Source organism: Silene latifolia, chromosome 7 (assembly GCF_048544455.1).
Source record: "Silene latifolia isolate original U9 population chromosome 7, ASM4854445v1, whole genome shotgun sequence".
Taxonomy (NCBI): domain Eukaryota; kingdom Viridiplantae; phylum Streptophyta; class Magnoliopsida; order Caryophyllales; family Caryophyllaceae; genus Silene; species Silene latifolia.
This window is the reverse complement of record NC_133532.1, coordinates 115853264-115877253: the sequence shown is the minus strand read 5'-3', so window position 1 is coordinate 115877253 and position 23990 is coordinate 115853264. Positions and strand designations below refer to the sequence as shown.

Here is a 23990-nt window from a genome sequence, read left to right as displayed (position 1 = left end):
TAAGATGAACTCTTGTTTTGCCATGACAATTAATCTTCATTATGTAAATTTGATTCCTCACATCCAATGCTTTCTCGTTTGGTAAAATGGCAACCCTCCGAATCTTTGGTACAAAGGTTCTGAACTTGAAGTACAAATGTTATGAACTTGAGGTACAAAGATTCTGAACTTGAGGTTCTCACGGTTCTCATGGGAAAAGGGTTCTCATAGAATCTCAACCCTATAATAAATTGTCTATATACTATAATATTGAAAATAAAACATTTCTCAATATTTAATATAAATATAAAATTTCTAAATTTCTAAAATAAAATATTTTTTATTTGATAAATTGTATTAAAAGTGATTTTAATATAAGATTTTGGTGAAGATTATGAAAATGGGGTTGAATTTCACTTTTGGTGAAACTTAAGAGGCTTGATTTCTCCAAATAAAACTTATGAGGCCTAATTTCACAATTGAATAAAGTTAAGGGCCTAATTACCACTTTCGCGAAATACCATGTAAAGAATTCGCATTGTATTTTTATACGAGATAATTTCTCGTCAAAGAAGTACTATCTTATCAAGATCATTTGTTTATTTAATTAAAATAACTCTTATGAAAAAAAAAAAAAAAAAAAAAAAAAAAGAAGTAAACATATAAACGAGTCAAGATAATTTGAAGTATGCTTACTCCTTTATAGTACACTTCGTGGATTTGGTAGATGGTCAAGTTTTTGAGGGTTGTGAATTGACGGTTGTGTTTACAGAGAGGAAGAAAAAAAATGGAGAATTAGGATTTACTATTATTCAAGCTTCTAGAACAATAATTAAATTAAATTCTAGGGTAAAACGCTAATATGAGTTAATTTGGTTATGTTTAGGTAAACACAAAGACTAAAAGAGCATTATATGAACACCAAAACTTGTGAAAAAATAACATCCATATATGAAAGTAATTACGTTCTGAATTTGTAGGTTAGATAGAAATATGAAATGCGGTTAAACTTCAATAACTATTGAAATGCATATTTCACCCTTACAAATCCACAAGTCATTTTGCATAATTTCACCATATGTGAGTGTGAAACAGTGAAAGCAATCATACAAAAGATTCTGATCAATATTACAGCAAGATTACGCATCCATAAAAATAGAAAGCTAATAGTAACATCTCTAACACGGTTTTTACAATTCCATTAACGCTTCTTGAGGGATCAAGAAGGCCACAGCAGCGTGAAACTAAAACCTACAATGCCATACTCTACAATGTGCTGAGGAAAAGCAGCTCAACTGTCGGTTCAAGCAGGCGGATTGACTTTAGGCTTTGGTTTAACTTCAACTTCATTCACGCTACGCACAAATATTGCATCTGGCTCATGACTGTACCAAATTTGTGAACATCATATTATGTCAGGGTTATATCAAAGCAGTTTTAACATAATAAGGATCTGAAATGTAGATGTAAGTTTGGTCTTACGGTTTTTCTCCTTCTTCAAAAGTGTAACTTGAAGCGATAGCCAAGAGACGACCATCTCTACTGAATGATAATGCTGCTATGCTTGTTGGGTACTTTACATACTGAGACAAGACGGATATGGCTTAATGTTAGGTTACAGATAAGGGAGCGAAGATTCGCTAATTTTAGGACGGCGTTTCTTTTCATTAAAATTAGAACGAACTTTTAATAAAATTTTCCTTATGAATCGCCTACAAACTTCAACTACCCATTTTCATTAGACATTCATATCGGGTCATACAAGATACAAAAAACCTAAGAAAAAAAAATCAGAGCAAACCAAGAGATTTTATTTACCTGATAAAGCCTCTTTTTGTTGTTTCCATCCCAGACATTAACAATTCCATCACAGCCTCCAGTAGCAAATGTCCCATAGCTGCAAGTTACGAGGATATCACACACAGTAAATGGAACAAACGCCAATAGCCCAATAGAGGAATTTGATAGAAAGTCTTCAACAACTTATTTCAGACTCTTCATCACACTTCCTACATATTGTCGGACACTTTCAACTAAGACTGATTGGCATTCTCGAATTCGTACAATACTAAATTCACATTTCAAGAAAAATTGCAAAAAGTTAATACTGTCATCCAGGTTACACATCTCTAGCTGTCTATGCTGTGTTGGTAAACAACAGATGAGCGCTCTTGAATTAGTCGTTGGTATCATTACTAACAACCTAGCAAAGCATAAGTGCATTGTGGTTTTTATTCCATCAATATAACTTACATTGGATGGAAAGCAATGGCGTTCACAGGGTAAACAATGTCTCTTCCCGCTTCAGACTTCCGATGACATTTGAAAGCATATCTGCATGTTCAGTCACAAGCATCAACTACAAATAGGGAAGAAATATAACTTCTCCGTAGAGCCACAATTTATACACTGAATCCAACAAACATAATTTTCAGAAAGAGATTTGAAATAAATGAAAATAAGGTAACCAAGTATTCAGAAAGTTTATAGTTTATACCCTAATACGGAGTAGTGTAAGATAATAAATTTGAACATGGCATAGCATGGACCTAGAGGTATTAAGAGCCATCAACTAAGAAATTGAGCTCTCGTCGATCCTATTGAAGCTCATGCACAGCTCGGAAAGACAATGTTCGGATTGAGATTGGTTTAATTCATTGTTTTTCTTTTCTTGTTACATTTGAAGTAATTCATAAAAACAACATATAATTAGACAAAACAATGGGTTATAAGTTACAACTCATAAAAGTTCGGGTTTGAGCAGTCGAGCTCAAGATCAGTTTGATCGGTCTCGAGCTGAGACTTCACCGAAACAACTTTAAGGGATTTGTTTAGTGGACTCAGCAGACCCCCATCCCTAAATGCGGCATGGGAATCCAGAACTATGTCAAACATGGATCATAGAATTCACAGTACCACACTGAGCACATTGTAGCAAACAAAGAGCCATGTCACACAATCTAACCAAAGGGTAATTAAATAGAGGGAACTCACTTCTTAACTTGACCAGCTTCAGACATATCAAAAAATTCCATTGCTACTCGACCTTCAACTGAGCTGAGTGCATAACCTGTCAATAGTTGAAAACATTAGTTATCAGATATTTACAAACCTGAACAGCAGCAAAAGAATCACCTGAACATAGACTTATGAGTACAGCTAAACACCATCAAAAAAACTACTGGAACTTTCTACTGTTGAGTTGTCATTATGTATCAACTCATATCGTTACATTTCATTGTCATTAAAAACTAAGACATTTTATGTGATTCCTAACAATCTTACAAAAGGACATAAGCGCATCACAAATTCACAATATTATGCCACGTCAACACACAACCTAATCTAGCTTAACCATATGTCTCACTTCGATTTGAAAACTTGGCAGATTTAAAATAAAATATTTAAAAATAACACCCTACACGAGTAAAGTTTTACGTCCATTTTGATGGATAGAAATTTTCAACATCATTTGACTTTAGAAACAAATATCTACGCTCAAATGCTCAATATCAAAGAAATAATTAAAAGGGATTTAGACCCTTGAGTTCGACTGGAGTATTAAAGCCAATGCAAATGAAACGACATAGAAATTTTGCTTCCTGTCCATACCTGTTCCATTGGGGTAACTACGTACACATCGAGTCTGATATTTTAACGAAGACTCCCTCTTTTGTTCTGGTTGTGACATATTTCGTAGATCATAGACATTAACATGTCTTCCTGCAGTTGCTACAACCAATCGGTGGCCAACAAGAGACATAGAATAAACACGCTCCGGTTGAGGGTATGTTCCGACAAGAGTACGCTCCTGACCACTTGCCCCTCTGGGATCCCAACACTTGAGAGTTCTATCCCAACTACCAGTGATGACTTGCCCTAGAATATGATACAGGTAAAACAGAGTTAATGCACAAACGGTGAAAACGTAAACAAAAGTAAATAAATGATAAATGATGAACAATTCATAAAATCATTTAAATCCGACAAACATGTTTCCCTCCATCTTAAGCATTAAACCACTCCATACTAATCAATTATACCATGCCTCACATCAATCAACTATTCATCCAAATTTGTAATTCATCTACAACTTTAAGCGTCAGAACCAACCACACAGCTCACAACAGCAACGGATGCAGGAGTTGTCTTCCCTAATATGTTCGTTAGATAAAGAAGGAAATCAGACATATAATAGATCAGTAAAATAATTTAGCACCAGAATATTCATTGTGACATACTTTTTTCCAACAAGGCAACTGTAAAATGCTATTGGCATTCAATGCCACTGGATATAACAGAATACGACATAGTATCACACCAAACATGATGCATAGCTACTATGCCATGTATCAATCAATACTATATATTAATTCCAGAAACCAAGGGACTTCAATGTAATTAAAGAAAGTTATACAAATTAATTATACTATATAGTTTTAAATAACTAGCACCGTGTGATGGACCCGATTAAGGGATCTCAATGCAAATATTATATAGTTTGGGTTAAAACTAAATTACATAGAAACTTGGTAATTTTCCTAAAATTTGTAAGAGACTAAAACATGGTCAATTTTCTTAAAATAAAATAATTAACTAAAATGATCAATTTTCTTAAAATAAAATAATTAATTAAGATGGTCAATTTTAAGGAAACTAAAAGAAATAAGATGCTAGATGATTTTCCTAAATATTTATAGAAGACTAGAAGATGGTCAATTTCCTTAAAATAAAATAATTAATTAGTATAAACCTGCACACTTATGGTACTAATTATTATCATCATAAAACTATATATTAAATTTAAATTTATGCAATTTTATTAAACTTTATAGTTTATTAGATGTATAGAGATGTTAATTATTTAACATACAAAAATATAATATAAGTAGACTATAAATAATTCAAGTTAGATTCCATAATATATAGTATTGATTGCATAATTCTTTCGATTTGATTTAATGCATATATGTAATATATTTATATAAATATATAATCCTCTTAAAATTGCATGCCTGAGTACTAAAAGTAATTTCGTCATTAAATAAAAGAATTGTAGTAACATTGGATATAGTAATCACTTATTTGAATAGTAAAAGTAACAATATTATCAGTGAGATTAGTGGAAGTGGTAAAAACAACAGCGTGGGTAGTGAAATAGTCAATATTAATTTGGCAATAGTGAAAGTAACAATAATTACGGCGGGAGTAGTGAAATTATCAATATTAATGCAGCAATAGTGACAGTAACAATAATTACGGCGGGAGTAGTGAAAATAACAATGATTACGGGCAAGTAGTGAAATGTTATTACTATTGTATCATTAATAAGAGTAAAATATTAATAGCGGGGTAGTGAATTTGTCTCAAAATTTATTTCATCGTAATTTTATGATATGTCATAGAAAAATATATTAATGCTAAATTTATGGGTTATGCAACTTTAAGTAATTTTATTTAATGGAAAAAAAATTAATGGTAAGAGGAGGTAGCCCGGGCGAAGCCGGGCACTAATACTAGTTTTTTATATAGCAGGATCTGCCCTAAATCCAATGCAATTGTTAAGTTGCTGACTATTTCATATTGCTGGCGATATTGAAACTGGCCAACAGATATTTTGAAGGCTTAAGAGAAAAAGAAACGAACAGCTAAGGAATGAGCGCTCCCAATACCACAGACTACCCATGGTACTGCAGCAACAATAGAATGCTATCACCATTCACTACAGCAAACTTTTGGTGAACTCCAAGAGAAGCATTATGCTAGGAGCCTAGAACGTCGTATTGTAGTGCAAAAGGTCAACATCAGAATTTCTTCATGTCATCTTGAAGACATATCCCATTGACTGGTTTCCGTCTCAATTTTCTCCAAAATAACATGAAATAAATAAATAAATAAAAACTTACCTAGACGGGCCACTCAGCTAGTGTACCATCTAATACAAGCAATCACAAACGTCTTAAGAAATAGGTTTATTACAAATAGTTCATTTATACTAGATGAAGAATGCAAAAACTGTGAATTATTGATGATAAATTTAAATGAAAACACGGGAAGTACAGACTAATAAAAACACGTCTCGTGACTGCTAAGGCTAGTGGAATTTTTTATGGGTCTCCAGATACAAGCCAACTCAGAAAAAGGAAACCTTTTAACTCTACAGACTTGCCCAAGTGTAACTGCAGTGAACGGTGAGCCCACGCAAGCTTAAGATTACAAGTTACAACTATTCATTATGCAAATCAGGATTGTTGCCCATGGTAACCAATAAGCAAGTATACAGGCAAAAGAGCAAAAAAACCTAAGTTTAATTAACGAAGTTGTCTCATAACATACCTGTTGTATATGAGTATTCAACACATCGCACATGCGCCTCATGTTTCCCCAAAATATCCTCTTTGCCTTGGTTGAAAACCAGCCTAGTACACCAAAAAAAAAATCTGTTTAGATACGTAAATGAGCAATTCCATAATCAACAGCCAAATCATCAAACACTGAAACATCGCTGCCTTTTTGCGTGAAACAAATAATTCCAGTCATGCTAGTTCTTCTAAAATATCATAAGTGATTCAGACATTTTAATTAACAATATTAAGTGGCAACTAACAAACAAAAACAGCAGCCCAATTCAAGGTCTGTCATTATTTTTTATTTTATAACCTTCTTATTTTCCGCCTGCTTCTCTTCGCCTTTATCAAAATTATTCACTTGCTTTGTCTACCTTCATTTTTCATCTAACGATATAATGCTCTCCTTCTTTGCCTTTTATCTCGCTGTAGTCTCTCTCTTACTAGCTAACATTAGTACTTGACATCCTATTAACTCATAATGTTTCATATGATCCCAATGCAAAATGTTTTGGAGCTGAGGCAGGCGCTGTACAGCTAACAGATGACAGATTATAAGAGCCAAGTTCACTAACAGGATTTTATTACTTGAGCTTCATATGATGTAATCGAATAAGCTAGTAGTGTCAAAATGGAACACCAAGTTCTTGACTTTGATGCAATACACAAAATACAGTAAACAGATGAGCAGTGCCTTGTGCAGTTGTGCTCATAATCAAGTATATGGCTCCTCAAAGCTTGACAGACACAAAAATGTAATCATGTATCCACAAGAGGAACGGAACCCAAGTTACCAACTAACCGTCGCCTAAATTTTTATTTTATACACCATATCGGGCATATCCCTTCATTTCATTCTTCTAAGAGGTTCAGGAATACACACAAATTAGACTTTGATAGAATATCCCCATCAAGACAAAAACTGATGAGCCCGATGCTACAAAAGCCAGAAATTTCATAAACATGCTTACAAAACTCCAAAGGATAAATGATCCAACTTCTATTTCGAGCATTTCATTCCTGACTTCATGTTATCAATTCAACCTATCTTCTGATTGCACACCAATGCCACATTGAGTTATGCAGCGGGAAGCAGAAATCAAAATGGTTAAGAAATTTAATAAAAAATTGTGGAAGAAAAATGTCTGGCTCTACTGGAGCACCGAGCACTACAGTCTACAGAGCAGAGTTCATTTCCTTAGCTCTGATTTATAACCTATAAAGCTAGACTTTGACGGATAAAGGCTCGTACCCCCAAAGCTATACTGGCACGGCTAAAGTAAGAGAGATGCAATATCATTCATTATTTGAACATAAATAGCATTCAACAACACAAATTTCAAGTATCCACAAAAAATACTTTAAAAGGTAGATAACCAAGAATAAACCAGTTCAGTTCAAAGCACATACTCCCTCCTTTCAACTCCACACTACCATTATCTATTTTGTACACTATTTACAGTTAAGCATTCAATTTCAATTTTCTCCCAATACATAAGTGAAAATATATTCATGTGGGATCTTGTTTTATTCGTCTTTACGACTACATTTAAAATATCTAACTTTCATATTTTTTTGCAAATACGTAGCTAACGATATTTAACGCGTAAAACACGTGTTGACAAACGTGAAAAAGTAAAATGGTAGTGTGGAGTTGAATGGAGGGAGTATCACTTTAATCCAACATTACACTTCAAGTATGATCAACCTCGTCAGAAACTCATAAGAGAGCAGACAGATTCATGAAAGTAAATACACACATAATGAAAAAGATAAATTAGCATACCGTCTGACAGTTGAGTCGCCGCAAGCACTGAACCCTGAAGAATCATCATGAAAGCAGCAATCTAGAACAGGACCGCCGTGTTTAAACTCTCCCCGAAGCACATTTGCACTTGCATCATACAACCTAACCGTCTACATGGAAATCCCACAAAAACCCAAATCATATTTTTTGCAGAATTAATAACAGGGTAGTTAATAAAATTACCAAAAGTGTAAACAAAAAACTTGAGCTGAAACCTCTAACCTATAATCACATGGTTGTAAAAAGTAATAAATCACCTAAAATTCTAAATAAAAAATCCCACAAAACCCAAATCATATTTCGCCAAATTCACAAGTGGGTAGTTGATAAAATAACCAAATATTGAAAATTAAAATACTTAAGCTAGAATATTAGTCCTATAATCAATTAATCGCATGGATGCAAGGGTGAATTTAAATAGAAATCCTACAAAACCCCAAATCATATATCATCGAAATTACAAGTGGATAGTCGATAAAATATCCAACATCTTAATCTCAGAATGATTTACGGATGGCTAACATGAATCAACATTAAGCTAATGAGCTAAAATATCAAGCCTTTAATCACATGTATGCAAGGGTAGGCTAATTATCAAACAAGTTAAATAGAAACCCTACAAAACCCAAGTCATATTTCGTCGAATTTACAAGAGGGTAGTTGACAAAAACACTCAAAAACGAAAAATGAATTAACTTAGCTGAAATATCAGACCTATAATCACATGGATGAAGGGTAGTAAAATTATCAAACAAATTAAATATAAACCCTACAAAACCCAGTTCATATTTTATCAAATTAACAAATGGGTAATTAATAAATTAAGCAGAAAATGAAACCAAACAACAACAAAAAAATAAAAACTGAAATTCAGACCTATAATTAATGAAGGGTACTAAATTACCAAACAAGTTAAACAGAAATCCAACAAAACCCAGTTCATATTTCATCAAATTAACAACTGGGTAGTTGATAAATTAACCAAAAACAAAGAAATTAACAAGTGGGTATAGTCGAATTAACAGATGTGTAAGGGTTAAGAACGACTCACTCCGTCTCAATCAATTATTTACCTTTGATTAAAATACTCGTCACAAAGATTATAAACAGTAAACAAAAGACCGAGACAAAGGGATGATAAAAATAACTAAAAAAATTAGTAAAGGGAAAACCTTATCCCAAGAAGAAACGAGGAGGTGATCACTGTGATTAGAGAAACGGAGGTTGGTGATACCATCTGTTGGTGGATTTGAGATTTCTCTGCCTGTTACTGGCGGCGCCACCGCCGTCATTTCGAATTTCCGGCGAGAATTGAGGGATGAGGAACAAGGGTTTTAAAAAAGGAAAGATTTGTTCGAAGTGTGTGAGAGATGTTGGGTGAGTGTTGAGAGAAATTCAAATTCAAAAGCGCAATGCTTTCATTTAAAACAAAATCTAGTATGGGGAGATTAAGAATTAAAATGGTACTGATAGTTAGAAAAAAAAAAGTAACAAAAGGTGAGAAGAATTTTTTAGTCAATAACAATAGTTTTACATTCCTTTAATAGTAGACCTAGTAAAATTGACCATATTCGAATAATCCGATCCGACACTCGAACTCATGATCCAAGCTTAACCGAAATTTGAATTGACCCGACTCACTATAACCCGACTCAAATGTTTATTATTACAAACTGATTATTATCCTTGAATAATTTGATAATCGTTGACCCGAAAATGACCTCGGCCCGAACTAGCCCGACCTGAACCCGATGCGGATGATCTGTTTGTCAGGTCTACTAAAAATGTGGGTTCGAGTCAGACCGAATATATTAATGAATCGGATTTTTTTTGTATTGATGACAAAGAAAGAAAATTAGATGGAACCTTAAAATAATACCAGACCTCGGGGTGATAAGTTGAAATCATCGACTTTCAAACCATCTCAAAAGAGTTGGACAATAATGTTAAGTAGAGGCATAAAGTCAGCAACTTTGTTAGTCTCACAAAAGTAATGTTTAATTATCACTTATTCAAACTATTGAAGGTCTAATAGGTAACCTCACATCTTTGATAGTACTTAAAATTTCCCACGAAATCTGTTAAATTCTATGAATTGAATTGATAACACATAAGTTATCACCTTTAACTATCTGTTTTGAAATAGATTAGGCGTTAGTTGAAGGATGTAATACCCGGTATTTTAATATGATATTATATTAGGCCGAGTTACCAGCTGGGTCGTGTAGTGTATTTGTGACTCGGGTAACTATGTGACTCGGGTTTTAATTAATCTAATTAGGCTAGGCCCGTATCGTCTTAATAGCACCTATTCTATACGTATAACTCATCTAACCAAACCCTAATCTCCCTATCACCATATTCACTTTAACCATGAGAAAAGAGAGAAAAGAGAGAAGAGGGAGACGTGTGTGAAGAACTCGTGAGGCATTGCGAGGTGATTTCTCAGCCTATTCTCATCCTATTTCGTAAGTAGACTATCCTATTACCTCTTTATTCAATTATTAGCATAATTATAGTAGTATTGGAATAATTTTTGTAACCCTAGAAATTGGTTTGGGGGTTTTGATTATAAATTGTATGAGATAAATGAATAAAATAGTTACAGCAATTTATAGATTCGTTGGTCTGTGTTATTTGAGTGTTTTACCTGTCTTAAAGTCATCGGATGCAAAAAGTTAAAGAAGAGACTCATGTTTATTCCAAGCCTAGTTTATGCCTGTGAAATTCGGTAGCATTTCACCGTGTAGTTTTTCCTGAATAAATTATTTGTGAACGTCTATCTAAAAAGTCCGCGAATCAGTAGAGGCTAAAAGATTACTTCTAAAACATAATTTAGATATTGAATTGGTGCTGGGTCTTTTTCATATATTTAATTTAAAGAGTTTATATGAGTTAGGCGTTGGTTTTACTTAAAAATCATTTGTCAAACTCGTTTTATGAGTCTTTACTTTTTATGCGACGAATTATGTCAGCCTTTGGAAATCAGTCTGGAAACCATCGATATGTTTGGATTTTGAAAAAGTATATGAGATAAGAACCGTAGATTAGAGTGTTATGGTTCCAACCCAATTGGTCTCGCATCGATTTAATTTTCCTAGAATTAGTTATGTATTTTATAGCAAGTCTGTCCGGTTCTGGAAAATAAGAAAAGTCGAATTTGCCCTATAAGTTAAGGTTTCTATTGAGTTATGATGAGTCTTGTTTAGGTGCATGATTAATTGATAAAATGGGTTAAGTTTATTGTCGGTTTAGTAATCGTATGCTATTAATATTAGGTGGTGATTTCCGAGTCGAGTATTTCTGAGCTGCTGGATTAAATTCTTATTGCCATATATCGAGAGGGCGAGTTTGTTGTGGAATATTACTGAGCACCGACTATTTGACTGCAGTACTGAGGTAGGGGAATACACTGATTGAGTTCTTACGATTATAAAGAGTTGGCATGTTCGGTGATTATATGACATATCTGATTATCTTATTTATCTTGTTGAGCATTATTGTTTCATACGTTTCATACATTGCATTTGCATCGGAGTTGGAGTTGGAGGAGATGAGATTATTACGATTAAGGCCCAGGCGGGTTCTGCAGGACTTGCCCTGGTGTCCTCAGCTACGAGCTGGTATATGAGTTAGGCGTTGGTTTTACTTAAAAATCATTTGTCAAACTCGTTTTATGAGTCTTTACTTTTTATGCGACGAATTATGTCAGCCTTTGGAAATCAGTCTGGAAACCATCGATATGTTTGGATTTTGGAAAAGTATATGAGATAAGAACCGTAGATTAGAGTGTTATGGTTCCAACCCAATTGGTCTCGCATCGATTTAATTTTCCTAGAATTAGTTATGTATTTTATAGCAAGTCTGTCCGGTTCTGGAAAATAAGAAAAGTCGAATTTGCCCTATAAGTTAAGGTTTCTATTGAGTTATGATGAGTCTTGTTTAGGTGCATGATTAATTGATAAAATGGGTTAAGTTTATTGTCGGTTTAGTAATCGTATGCTATTAATATTAGGTGGTGATTTCCGAGTCGAGTATTTCTGAGCTGCTGGATTAAATTCTTATTGCCATATATCGAGAGGGCGAGTTTGTTGTGGAATATTACCGAGCACCGACTATTTGACTGCAGATGAGGTAGGAGAATACACTGATTGAGTTCTTACGATTATAAAGAGTTGGCATGTTCGATGATTATATGACATATCCGATTATCTTATTTATCTTGTTGAGCATTATTGTTTCATACGTTTCATACATTGCATTTGCATCGGAGTTGGAGTTGGAGGAGATGAGATTATTGCGATTAAGGCCCAAAGCGGGTTCTCGGACTTGCCCTGGTGTCCTCGCCATGAGTGGTAAATGAGTTAGGCGTTGGTTTTACTTAAAAATCATTTGTCAAACTCGTTTTATGAGTCTTTACTTTTATGCGACGAATTATGTCACCCTTTGGAAATCGATCCGAAACCATCGATATGTTTGGATTTTGGAAAAGTATATGAGATAAGAACCGTAGATTAGAGTGTTATGGTTCCAACCCAATTGATCTCGCATCGATTTAATTTTCCTAGAATTAGTTATGTATTTTATAGCAAGTCCGTCCTGGTTGGAAAATAAGAAAAGTCGAATTTGCCCTATAAGTTAAGGTTTCTATTGAGTTATGATGAGTCTTGTTTAGGTGCATGATTAATTGATAAAATGGGTTAAGTTTATTGTCGGTTTAGTAATCGTATGCTATTAATATTAGGTGGTGATTTCCGAGTCGAGTATTTCGAGTCTTTGGATTAAATTCTTATTGCCATATATCGAGAGGGCGAGTTTGTTGTGGAATATTACGAGCACCGACTATTTGACCGCAGATCGAGGTAGGGGAATACACTGATTGAGTTCTTACGATTATAAAGAGTTGGCATGTTCGATGATTATATGACATATCCGATTATCTTATTTATCTTGTTGAGCATTATTGTTTCATACGTTTCATACATTGCATTTGCATCGGAGTTGGAGTTGGAGGAGATGAGATTATTGCGATTAAGGCCCAGGCGGGTTCTGCAGACTTGCCCTGGTGTCCTCGCCACGAGCCGGTATATCGATGACGGTCGATTGATATAGTCTGGGGGATCGGTATGGTCAAGGCGTTCGGGATGTGTGTGATGGAGTTGAGATTGGAGGATCATATCATTGCATTCTTTATTATATCGTATTACCTACTCAACCTCGCGGTTGACCCCGTGTATTCGTGTACGCTTGTGATGATCCATTTACTTGGGGAGCAGATTGACAAAGTTGTTGAGATATACAGAGTCGCGGGGAGCGAGCATGGATCACCTGACTTAGAGCTAGCCCATTTTTATTTCAGTTTAGCTATTAGACTTATTTTTAGTTTTGAGACATGTTCCATTTGAGTTGTAAACATTTATAACTTTCTATTTAAAGTAATCTTGTTTTATTTTTCCTTTGTTATCTACTGGCCTCGGGTTCCGAGATGGTAACACCCTTCTTTATCTGAGGAGTCCTAGTCCAGGCCCTTAAATAAATGGGGGTGTTACAAAGTGGTATCAGAGCGAACGATCCTCAGGCCTAAAAACAAATGAACAAAAATAATGAACATAGGAAGAGTCAAATAAAATGAACCCCAGGCTAGTAAATCGTTAGGAGCCCCCAAGATTGGAATGAGTTAGGGGCCCCCTCAAACCAAGCCACTGGCCCTTTCAGTCTAACCTGGTAAACATTGAGTGATGCAGAGAGTGGGTAGTAACAAAATAAAGGATCAGACCTTGCCTATATTATACTAACAGTTTTGCAGGAGCGGAATGAGGTAAGTAATGATGTGATACATGGTTAAAGATGTGCAATGAAAGAATATGGTTGATATTGGCATGCTGACTTATTTGAATAATTGAGTGAAATTTTAGTGTATGGATGACATGAGTAGTGAATTATGAATTATATGATGATATGCATGCGGCTTTCTGGTCCCTGAACCCTTAGGTAGAGATATAATATAGTGATATGTTTAATGAGTTGATCATAGAGGCACCATAAGCTATAGCTACCTAAGAGGTTAGATGTAGGAGGGATATGACCCTGATTGACTGGAATGGTTAGTAAAGCCAACCAGGCTATGTTGTTACAGGATGAAGAATCAAGTTAAGTCCTATACGTAAGGCTAGTAGACCGAAATGGGTGTCGTGTCCGTTGATAATTGTTTTGCTGTTATTTTAAGTGTGTATATACTTCTTGTTGAATGTCTTATTCTTTGCAAGAGTTTACTGTTTTGCTTACTAGGCAAATGTGATCGAATTTTGAGATTTATGATTGTTATTATTTTACTAATTGCCTTAGCAATCCATGTCTAGTGGTATGTGGAATGAGTTGCCCTAAGCCATGAATGTTATATAGTTGTGTGTTGAAAATTTCATGCCAATTTTTTTTACGTCTAATTATATACATTTAATTTAGTTATAAGGTTAGTATTCAATAAGTGACACCTTAGTGATTTCTAAGATATATTTTCGTATTTAAATAAGTTGTGATTGTTACGATGAGAAACTAATGCATTGTCTATACATACATGATTATTGAGTTATTTAGTTGATTTTATTTTCGGTTTCGCAATCTTTACCGTTTTCTAGATGGCAATTACATGTATATGGTGCAACGTGATTTCTATGCTTCAAATGATATGTAACATGTGTTGGAGGAAGAATGGTTGTGTGATAATGTGAAGTAATTTAAAGGAACCAAAAATTTTAATAAATTCCAGAATGTTACCTTGTTTGTACAGGCTGCCATCTAAAATGTGTTCTCTATATGATGGTGAAAATTTTATGTGTGATAACATTCTGATTTAGCTTTTCAATGCTTTTAGTTTCATGCTAATATGAATTATATTTTGAGAGAAATAAATATTTTAGTTGATAGTGGTCGATTATTCTTACCGATTCTGTTTCGACCCATGTTTTTGAGAAAGAAACCATTTAAAACGTGTTTATTGTATATGCATAATTCCAACTCTACTGTTAGAATATTCATTCACGTTTTCAAAATGATAAGCCACGTAAAATATTAACGAGTCGTTATTTAATAGTGATTTTTGCAAGTTGCCCAATTTTCTCTTTCTAATTGCTTTGTAAAGTTTTTGTTCCGACCAACCGAGTTGTAAAATTTGTTATAAATAAATTCCTTAAGCTTTGCAATTGATTCTCTTTCCTATGATTAGTTAATTCATTATATTTCCTAGAAACGATAATAGCTCGCGAAATAGCTAAGCGGTTATTTAGTTATGAATTTTGAAAGTTGTTGCATGATGTTTGATTGTTGAAATTGTAAGTTATGTGAGTTTCATATAAAAGTTTAATCAAATATGAATTATGTGATGTAACCATGTTTTAAGGAGGACATGAATTGGCATATGGTGTAGGATTGAGTGAATGTGTGATGTTTCGTTGTTAATATATTATTTAAATTGTATGCTTAAGATGTGGCACATTAAATGCGGGATAGTTCCCGATAAAGAAGGATTAGATATCACCTAATAATGAATTTCAGAGTTTAAGAATAAAGCTTGATATTTGAAATGATGAAAAATGTTTGGATGTTTGTTGGCTCAAGGTGTTGGGTTCCGGTCTAAAGGTAGTAGCTATTCTGATTGGTGTGATTATTAAATATGAGTATGCATAATTAATCCCGAGAGATAACTTCATTTTGTGTATATTAAGGATGTTTAACTAGTTTAGAGACCTCGAAACTTGTCAATTGTGATGTGGATGTTAAAGCAGCTTGGTTAGTTATAAATTTATATGAAGTAATGAGGAATGTTTATCTTGGATTTATTTGATAAAATGTTTGACATGGACAGTGAAAATAGAGTGTAGAGAAGAGCAAACCGTGAGTCACGAGTCAAACTGATTAATTTGTATACCAATAGTATACCATGTTTCGAATTGATAATTGTGATCGTTATAAGATACCGTGAAGCAACAAAGAACTAAGTTGTATTAAGCAAGTATGTGTAATATAACTATTAATACTCAATTGGAATTTCAGTTGTTTGACTTCTACATTATTAAGTTAATTACTCATGACGCACAGTCGATGGTTCCGTAAGGAGTTTAACTGGGAATTTTATAATGTGCCTCCGATCTAAACTAATAATCTTCTTATATTGACTATATGGTTAGACTCTTGTCTAGTTCTTATGACGTGATAAATCGCTTTAAAATTTAACATGTGATTGAGTTGGTACTTATACTTTTGTGTGACCATGCAACCTGTGATAAATAGATCTGTAATAAAGAGGTAAAATTTTGATTGAACACAGTTAATTTGTCGTTACTTGCTTTACATTATGGTACGAATCGTATGCTTTGATGAGACGTCACCAGGGAATGTGTACTATCTAAAAGGTCTCCGATTAAATGTTGTAGTCGTGTTAGCCGTGAATATAATTGAGTAAAGAAGTGCAACTAAAATCCTGATGTTGAGGTAATAGTCGTTCATTAGTAAAGATAGGACTGAAATGAATAAGATGAACCTGTAAATTATGAAATATGAGTCGACACCTAAGCTTGTATTGTTTGAAGGAATTGAATTAAGTTTATCGATTTTGGGGTTGTAGTAAGTCAGTAAATGGATTCTATGGACGGCTCTGTTATAAGATTTATGTTAAGAAAGTTATTCACCGTCCAAAGATGAAAGTAAAAGTTTTGAAAATGAAGTTAAATTTTGTCGTGTGAGTATAAATTCGAATGAGATTTCCGAAATTAATGTCCGGTTGTATGGTTTCATGATATTTGCTAGTCTGGAGGAATGAAGCTAGAACGGAGTCACAAATAGTGGGTTAATTTAGTCATGTTGTTCGTTCATGTAGTAAATTGGTGAGTTGTGGTTAGTTACGAATGTCAAAACGGGAAATGTAATGTGGTGTTTTAAGTGAGTTATGTGTTAACATGGTATGTTGATATTAGCATGATATGTAATGAATATTTGTAAAATTGGCGTAGTTAAATACATTTAATCTTTTATGTCATTGTGTTGGGTGCATTTAAATATATTTAACACCAAGAACAAAATTTTATGTATGATAGTCTTGTATGTTAACTTTCCAATATCGCTGTTTACTCGCTTGATTGACTCGACCAATAAGTTTGTAAAATTAGCCAATCAATGTGCATTCGTCATTCGTGAATAAATTCCAAACCCTTTGTTATGAGGATTAAAAATATTTCTAGGATGATAAGTACTACGAAACTGGTTGTCTTCATTTTATTGGTGATTCTGTGTCTTGACCTAAATCTGTACGGTTATGTAAAGGAAAGTCAGACTGGACCTATTAGGTTACAAATTTTCATAAATCGATTTATTAAGTTTTGACCCTAATTCTTTTCTTATGTTGATTGATTCCCTATGTTTCTAAGGTATGAGATTACAATGATTAGTGAAATGAATAATTACTAATGATTTTTACTGGTAACCTTGTAAAGCATTGTTCCATTCATAATTTGATTATTTACATGAATAAATGTTACCAATATTTCTTGGAAAATATGCTGCCACGAGAATACGCCGGATAGGATTATCGTGGTATGTTACGTTAGTGATCTTGCTTAGTAACCTTGATGAAACGATGTTATTTGACATGAACCATATGTGAGCACCTAGGCATCCTCATCTTTGTAACCTGAGTAGTAATGTATAAATTAGATTGACAAGCAGATCCTGTGAATGTTATTGCATGTATTGATTGATATGAAGAGTGTCTAGATTAATACTGAAATGTCTTAAGTTATTCAACGTGGCTTTTGCTCCGATCTGTGGCGATGTCTTTGAAAGCAAGCGATAGAATCGTAGCTTCCTTGAGAGAGCTTGTATATTGATTGTCTTTAGTAGGGATTAGTTAACTTGAGCGTGAGTTGTGAATCTTTTATCCTCATTCGATTGTTAGCAGAGTTTGAGAACATTTGTTATAATAATGAAGGTTACGGGGACGTAACCATGTTTAAGGAGGGTAGGATTGTAAAATCTTTATACCTTCATGTGTGATTTCTCAGTTTGGCTATATTGGTTATGCGTTGTGTGGGTTATGTTGGAGTGTTTCATGATGTGTTTTACATTATGGTTAAACTTCCGGGACGAAGTTTATTTTAAGGAGGGTGGAATGTAATACTGCGTTTAATATTCAATTTGGTGGGTGCCTTACATACTTTTGTATATGCGTTTCATAATTCGTTTGCGTTGGTTGGTAGGAGAGGGTAAACTTCGGGACGAAGTTTATTTTAAGGAGGGTAGACTGTAATACCCAGTATTTTAATATGATATTATATTAGGCCGAGTTACCAGCTGGGTCGTGTAGTGTATTTGTGACTCGGGTAACTATGTGACTCGGGTTTTAATTAATCTAATTAGGCTAGGCCCGTATCGTCTTAATAGCACCTATTCTATACGTATAACTCATCTAACCAAACCCTAATCTCCCTATCACCATATTCACTTTAACCATGAGAAAAGAGAGAAAAGAGAGAAGAGGGAGCCGTGTGTGAAGAACTCGTGAGGCATTGCGAGGTGATTTCTCAGCCTATTCTCATCCTATTTCGTAAGTAGACTATCCTATTACCTCTTTATTCAATTATTAGCATAATTATAGTAGTATTGGAATAATTTTTGTAACCCTAGAAATTGGTTTGGGGGTTTTGATTATAAATTGTATGAGATAAATGAATAAAATAGTTACAGCAATTTACAGATTCGTTGGTCTGTGTTATTTGAGTGTTTTACCTGTCTTAAAGTCGTCGGATGTAAAAAGTTAAAGAAGAGACTCATGTTTATTCCAAGCCTAGTCTATGCCTGTGAAATTCGGTAGCATTTCACCATGTAGTTTTTCCTGAATAAATTATTTGTGAACGTCTATCTAAAAAGTCCGCGAATCAGTAGAGGCTAAAAGATTACTTCTAAAACATAATTTAGATATTGAATTGGTGCTGGGTCTTTTTCATATATTTAATTTAAAGAGTTTATATGAGTTAGGCGTTGGTTTTACTTAAAAATCATTTGTCAAACTCGTTTTATGAGTCTTTACTTTTTATGCGACGAATTATGTCAGCCTTTGGAAATCAGTCTGGAAACCATCGATATGTTTGGATTTTGGAAAAGTATATGAGATAAGAACCGTAGATTAGAGTGTTATGGTTCCAACCCAATTGGTCTCGCATCGATTTAATTTTCCTAGAATTAGTTATGTATTTTATAGCAAGTCTGTCCGGTTCTGGAAAATAAGAAAAGTCGAATTTGCCCTATAAGTTAAGGTTTCTATTGAGTTATGATGAGTCTTGTTTAGGTGCATGATTAATTGATAAAATGGGTTAAGTTTATTGTCGGTTTAGTAATCGTATGCTATTAATATTAGGTGGTGATTTCCGAGTCGAGTATTTCTGAGCTGCTGGATTAAATTCTTATTGCCATATATCGAGAGGGCGAGTTTGTTGTGGAATATTACTGAGCACCGACTATTTGACTCAGCAAAGATCGAGGTAGGGGAATACACTGATTGAGTTCTTACGATTATAAAGAGTTGGCATGTTCGGTGATTATATGACATATCTGATTATCTTATTTATCTTGTTGAGCATTATTGTTTCATACGTTTCATACATTGCATTTGCATCGGAGTTGGAGTTGGAGGAGATGAGATTATTGCGATTAAGGCCCAGGCGGATTCTCGCAGACTTGCCCTGGTGTCCTCAGCCACGAGTTAGCCGGTATATCGACGACGGTCGATTGATATAGTCTGCCGGGGATCGGTATGGTCAAGGGCGTTCGGGGATGTGTGTGATGGAGTTGAGATTGGAGGATCATATCATTGCATTCTTTATTATATCGTATTACCTACTCAACCTCGCGGTTGACCCTGTGTATTCGTGTACGCTTGTGATGATCCATTTACTGGGGAGCAGATTGACAGGTTGTTGAGATATACAGAGCTGGCAGGGGAGCGAGCATGGATCACCTGACTTAGAGCTAGCCCATTTTTATTTCAGTTTAGCTATTAGACTTATTTTCAGTTTTGAGACATGTTCCATTTGAGTTGTAAACATTTATAACTTTCTATTTAAAGTACTATTTATTTTTCCTTTGTTATCTACTGCCTCGGGTTTCCGAGATGGTAACACCCTTCTTTATCTGAGGAGTCCTAGTCCAGGCCCTTAAATAAATGGGGGTGTTACAAAGGAGGTGCTCGAAAGCTTTACGAACAAAGCGAATAATTTAGTATTATTATTAGAATTATAGACAAGAGCGGTTTGTTGATGATTCATCATACGACTCTACAATGGATATGCGTTATTCGTCAGCGATCTATGGTGCCAGTAGAAGGTAAATTTTCTTCATCAATGAATCAAACGAAGGATCCCCTTAAAAGTTACATGAAGAGAGCGATACAAGGACGAGCCGAATTGTCATATTATGTTTTGAGATCCGTAGTTTTACAGGAGAAATTTGTCCTTTGGTTTCTTTTAGAATTGTTTTCGATTATATCTATCTTTTGTAAGTGTTGTTTGGCATTTTATTAATGAATTGATCTTTTCCTTCAAAAAAAAATTTAAAGGGCTTTTCTCTTTATTCTTACTTCACTTTTATTTGAATAAATAAGTGGAGGGCGCTATTCAATGAAGAAAATAGACTTTAGGATAGTGGTTCAGGTAGCTCAGCTAGTAGCCTAGTAAGGTTATTTGATAAAAGAAAATCGAGTTTGTAGGACTCCAAATGTATGTTCTACGTCTTTTCTAACACTTTTTTGATAAGTATTAGCAAGTAATTTATGCTTAGGAATTTGTGGTGCATTGATAGATTTCACAAATGTGGCCCAAGTAGGATATATATCATCGTTAAGATAATATCCCGTGTTATAATGACGATTCATAACAAAATTTACTAGCGGTGTTCGCCCTTCTAAAATGTCATCAAAAAACAGGAGATCGTTGAGAACATTAATATCATTGCAAGAGCCTAGTGTTCCAAAGAATATACCAGATCCATAAATCATATGAAGCAACCTTTCTACATCTTGTTCATGTAATCGATACTCCCATCAGATCGTTGGACAATTCTTCCACTCCCAGTGCATGTAATTGATACTCCCATCATACCTGAAAATCCGCGTTCCTCCCCTTACGAAGTAGCCTTTCTACATCTTGTTCATTAGAGGTCTATGTAGGTACTCTATACCAAAGTTTTATATTAAACCATCGACAAAATGTTCGAGAGATTGTCTAACGAGCTCCTCCTTAATGCGAAGGTGCTCATCAGCTGCATCTGTCGTTACTCCGTAAGTTAGAACCCTTATCGGAGTTGTGAATTTTTGTAATCCATAGACCTTTACTCTACCACTTGCATCATAAGTTAGTAAATTATACCTCTTGTGGTATAGTGTTATTATACAACCAAGGCTAGTTTAGTCTTTTTCCCCCTAATTTTTGTTTCCTTAATTTATGTAACCTAAATCAAATATTCAGTAACTGTTCTCTCTCTCTCTCTCTCTCTCTCTCTCTCTCTCCATATTTTTCTAATTGATTCTCATTCTCAATTATGCAATTACTTAATTATCTATTCCTTCGACATTGTTTTTTCATCTTTATTAAGTCACGATCTTTAATCAGAATCAAAGATCTATACAAGAATTATAATCTATGGATAATGAAGCTTTTGTACATAGTCATGGTTTATTGCAATTTAGCGTATAAAATTATAGTGCTCGAAATCTTTCTTACGGAGCTAGAATAGTTAAGTACAGAGCTCGAAACCTTTCTTACAAAAATTTATACATAGTCCTAGTTTATTGCAATTTTAGCGTATAAAATTATAGAGCTCAAAATCTTTCTTACGAAGCTCGAATAGTTTCGTATAGAGCTCAAAAACTTTCTTAAAAATATCTGTACATATTAATGGTTTATTGCAATTTTAGCGTATAAAATTACAGAGCTCGAAACCTTTCTTACGGAGCTCGAATAGTCACGTACGAAGCTCGAAACCTTTCTTATGGAGCCCAAATCATCGTCATCATCAGTGTTTTCTTCTTCACCATTTTTTGTATTTTTGAAGGCCTAAGAGAGGGAATAGACAAGATGAATTGTTCTATGAAATTAGCATTCATGAACTCGAAATTTTTGTAGATTACCTATATTTGTGCATCTAGATTTTTCTAGATTACCAAGGTTTACCAAAACCTGGAACGAAGAATGCAAAGAATAACACACGAGATCGTATTATTTCAGTAAAAACCCAAATAATCAAGAACATAAAACCTAAATATATTGTCGATTACATATATTTTTCCATTATAGAATGAATTGGAGAGTAATGGAGGTTTTCAGAGAGAAGTGTTGAGAGTTAAGAGGCTGGACGATTGTTCGATTGATTTTTGAGAGGCTTAGTTTTTTATTTTATTTTTAATATTGGGTTGGATAATTGGGCCAGTTGTATAATGCACATATACAACTGGTAGTAGGATGTAATTTGTGCTTGCATCGTAACCATTTTGAAAGAAGTCATCACTATTTTTGATGGTGTTAACTAAACGAAAAAACACATGCTTTTGCATGTGAATCGTCGACGAAATATATTAATATTTCCCTTTTGGCTCTAGAACTACTTTGATTCTTGTAGAAAATTAAAGCTTCCTCTAAATTATCATTTCCAAGCATGTTTATGTAAATAGAGGGGGAGAAATGCGGTGCGAATTCTCTCCATTACTCTCTTCTCTCCATTACCTTCCATTACCTTTCAACGGTCCGGATTTTATTCCGAAACGATCTAACGTCAAGTGTTTTGATGAGGTGAAGAGAGTATAATAATTTTATAACGGTGTACTAGGCGTAATGGACCATCCATTACTTTTGAGGTAATGGAGAGGATCCTCACTTGTCACTCAGATAAATGTATGTACGATGTTATGAAGTTAAATCATTGTCTATTTAAAAGAGACGGCTTAATAATTTGTGTGGGTACGGACACATTTTCGTTGCTATTAACTATGATTTGTACAACTGCATGCAGTGATGCAACTTTGCAGACACATATATAGATGTGGACAATTGAATGCAGATAGACCTAGATATAGATGTGAACAATTGAATGCAACATTGCAACAATAATTCATTATATTCAATATAAAATATTATTTCAAATATACTAAAATAAAAAAATACATTAAAATAAAACTAATGCATTAAAACATTAAACAACCTATTAATTAGGCTAGTACATTAAAATTATGAATACACTAAACTAATACATTAAGGCTACTACATTAAACATAATACAATGATGCTAAAATTACACTATTACATTAAACTAATCAGGCCGCAATTTATTCATAAGTTTAATCTTTAGGTCTTCCTCGTAAGGGGTTAAGTTTGATTTCTTTATCAAGTTGTTAAATGTAGTCATTTCTCCATTTCTATCCCCAAGTTGGAATCTAGCTTATCCATTTCAAGCTCATATAATTTTTTTCTCATTACTTGTAGACTTTCTTCTCTACTAATCTGCAAAGCATTCAAACGTGAATTAAACTCTGGGGTGTGTGAAGCGGCTGCTTTTACTTTTAGCCTTTTTTTTTTGGCTGCATCTCTACCTTCTGGTCAACTCATTGAGGCACTCACATTAACGCTAGTAGGAGTCTTGACTCTTGGGACATGAATCATCACATTCATTCACCATTGAATTTCATCTTCTACACTTTGACCCCCATGGTTTAAGTTAATACTCCATTAAGGATATTTACTCAAAATAGTATTAAAAACGTACAAACCAGTATACATACCTCCAGTGTCCATCTTATACATTTTTTTAGCTTCATCAATATC

At 34.1% G+C, this 23990-nt stretch overlaps 1 protein-coding gene and 1 long non-coding RNA gene across 2 annotated transcripts; one reads left to right on the top strand and one right to left on the bottom strand.

The window, feature by feature from the left end:
• Nucleotides 1-973: 973 nt before the first annotated feature.
• On the bottom strand, nt 974-9650 carry LOC141592647 (mitotic checkpoint protein BUB3.2). Its single transcript, XM_074413384.1, has 9 exons — nt 9306-9650; nt 8113-8243; nt 6316-6398; nt 3592-3858; nt 2974-3049; nt 2233-2313; nt 1798-1876; nt 1462-1562; nt 974-1364 (listed from the first exon to the last, which is right to left on the bottom strand). Exons 1-9 carry the CDS (start codon nt 9423-9425, stop codon nt 1283-1285), a joined length of 1020 nt encoding a protein of 339 aa, XP_074269485.1. The 5' UTR covers nt 9426-9650; the 3' UTR covers nt 974-1282.
• Nucleotides 9651-10418: 768 nt separating this feature from the next.
• On the top strand, nt 10419-20168 carry LOC141591260 (uncharacterized). The gene is made up of 3 exons (XR_012520768.1): nt 10419-10601; nt 11412-11532; nt 20085-20168. It is a non-coding gene; the product is annotated as an uncharacterized LOC141591260 (long non-coding RNA).
• Nucleotides 20169-23990: the final 3822 nt, after the last annotated feature.

Excerpts from the sequence above, each read along its gene's own strand:
- LOC141592647 (XM_074413384.1), bottom strand. The coding sequence starts at position 9,425 with ATGACGGCGGTGGCGCCGCCAGTAACAGGCAGAGAAATCTCAAATCCA. Across the intron at positions 6,399-8,112 it reads GGCGACTCAACTGTCAGACG|GCTGGTTTTCAACCAAGGCA; the intron begins GTATGCTAATTT and ends TTGGTGTACTAG. Across the intron at positions 1,877-2,232 it reads GCCATTGCTTTCCATCCAAT|CTATGGGACATTTGCTACTG; the intron begins GTAAGTTATATT and ends CGTAACTTGCAG.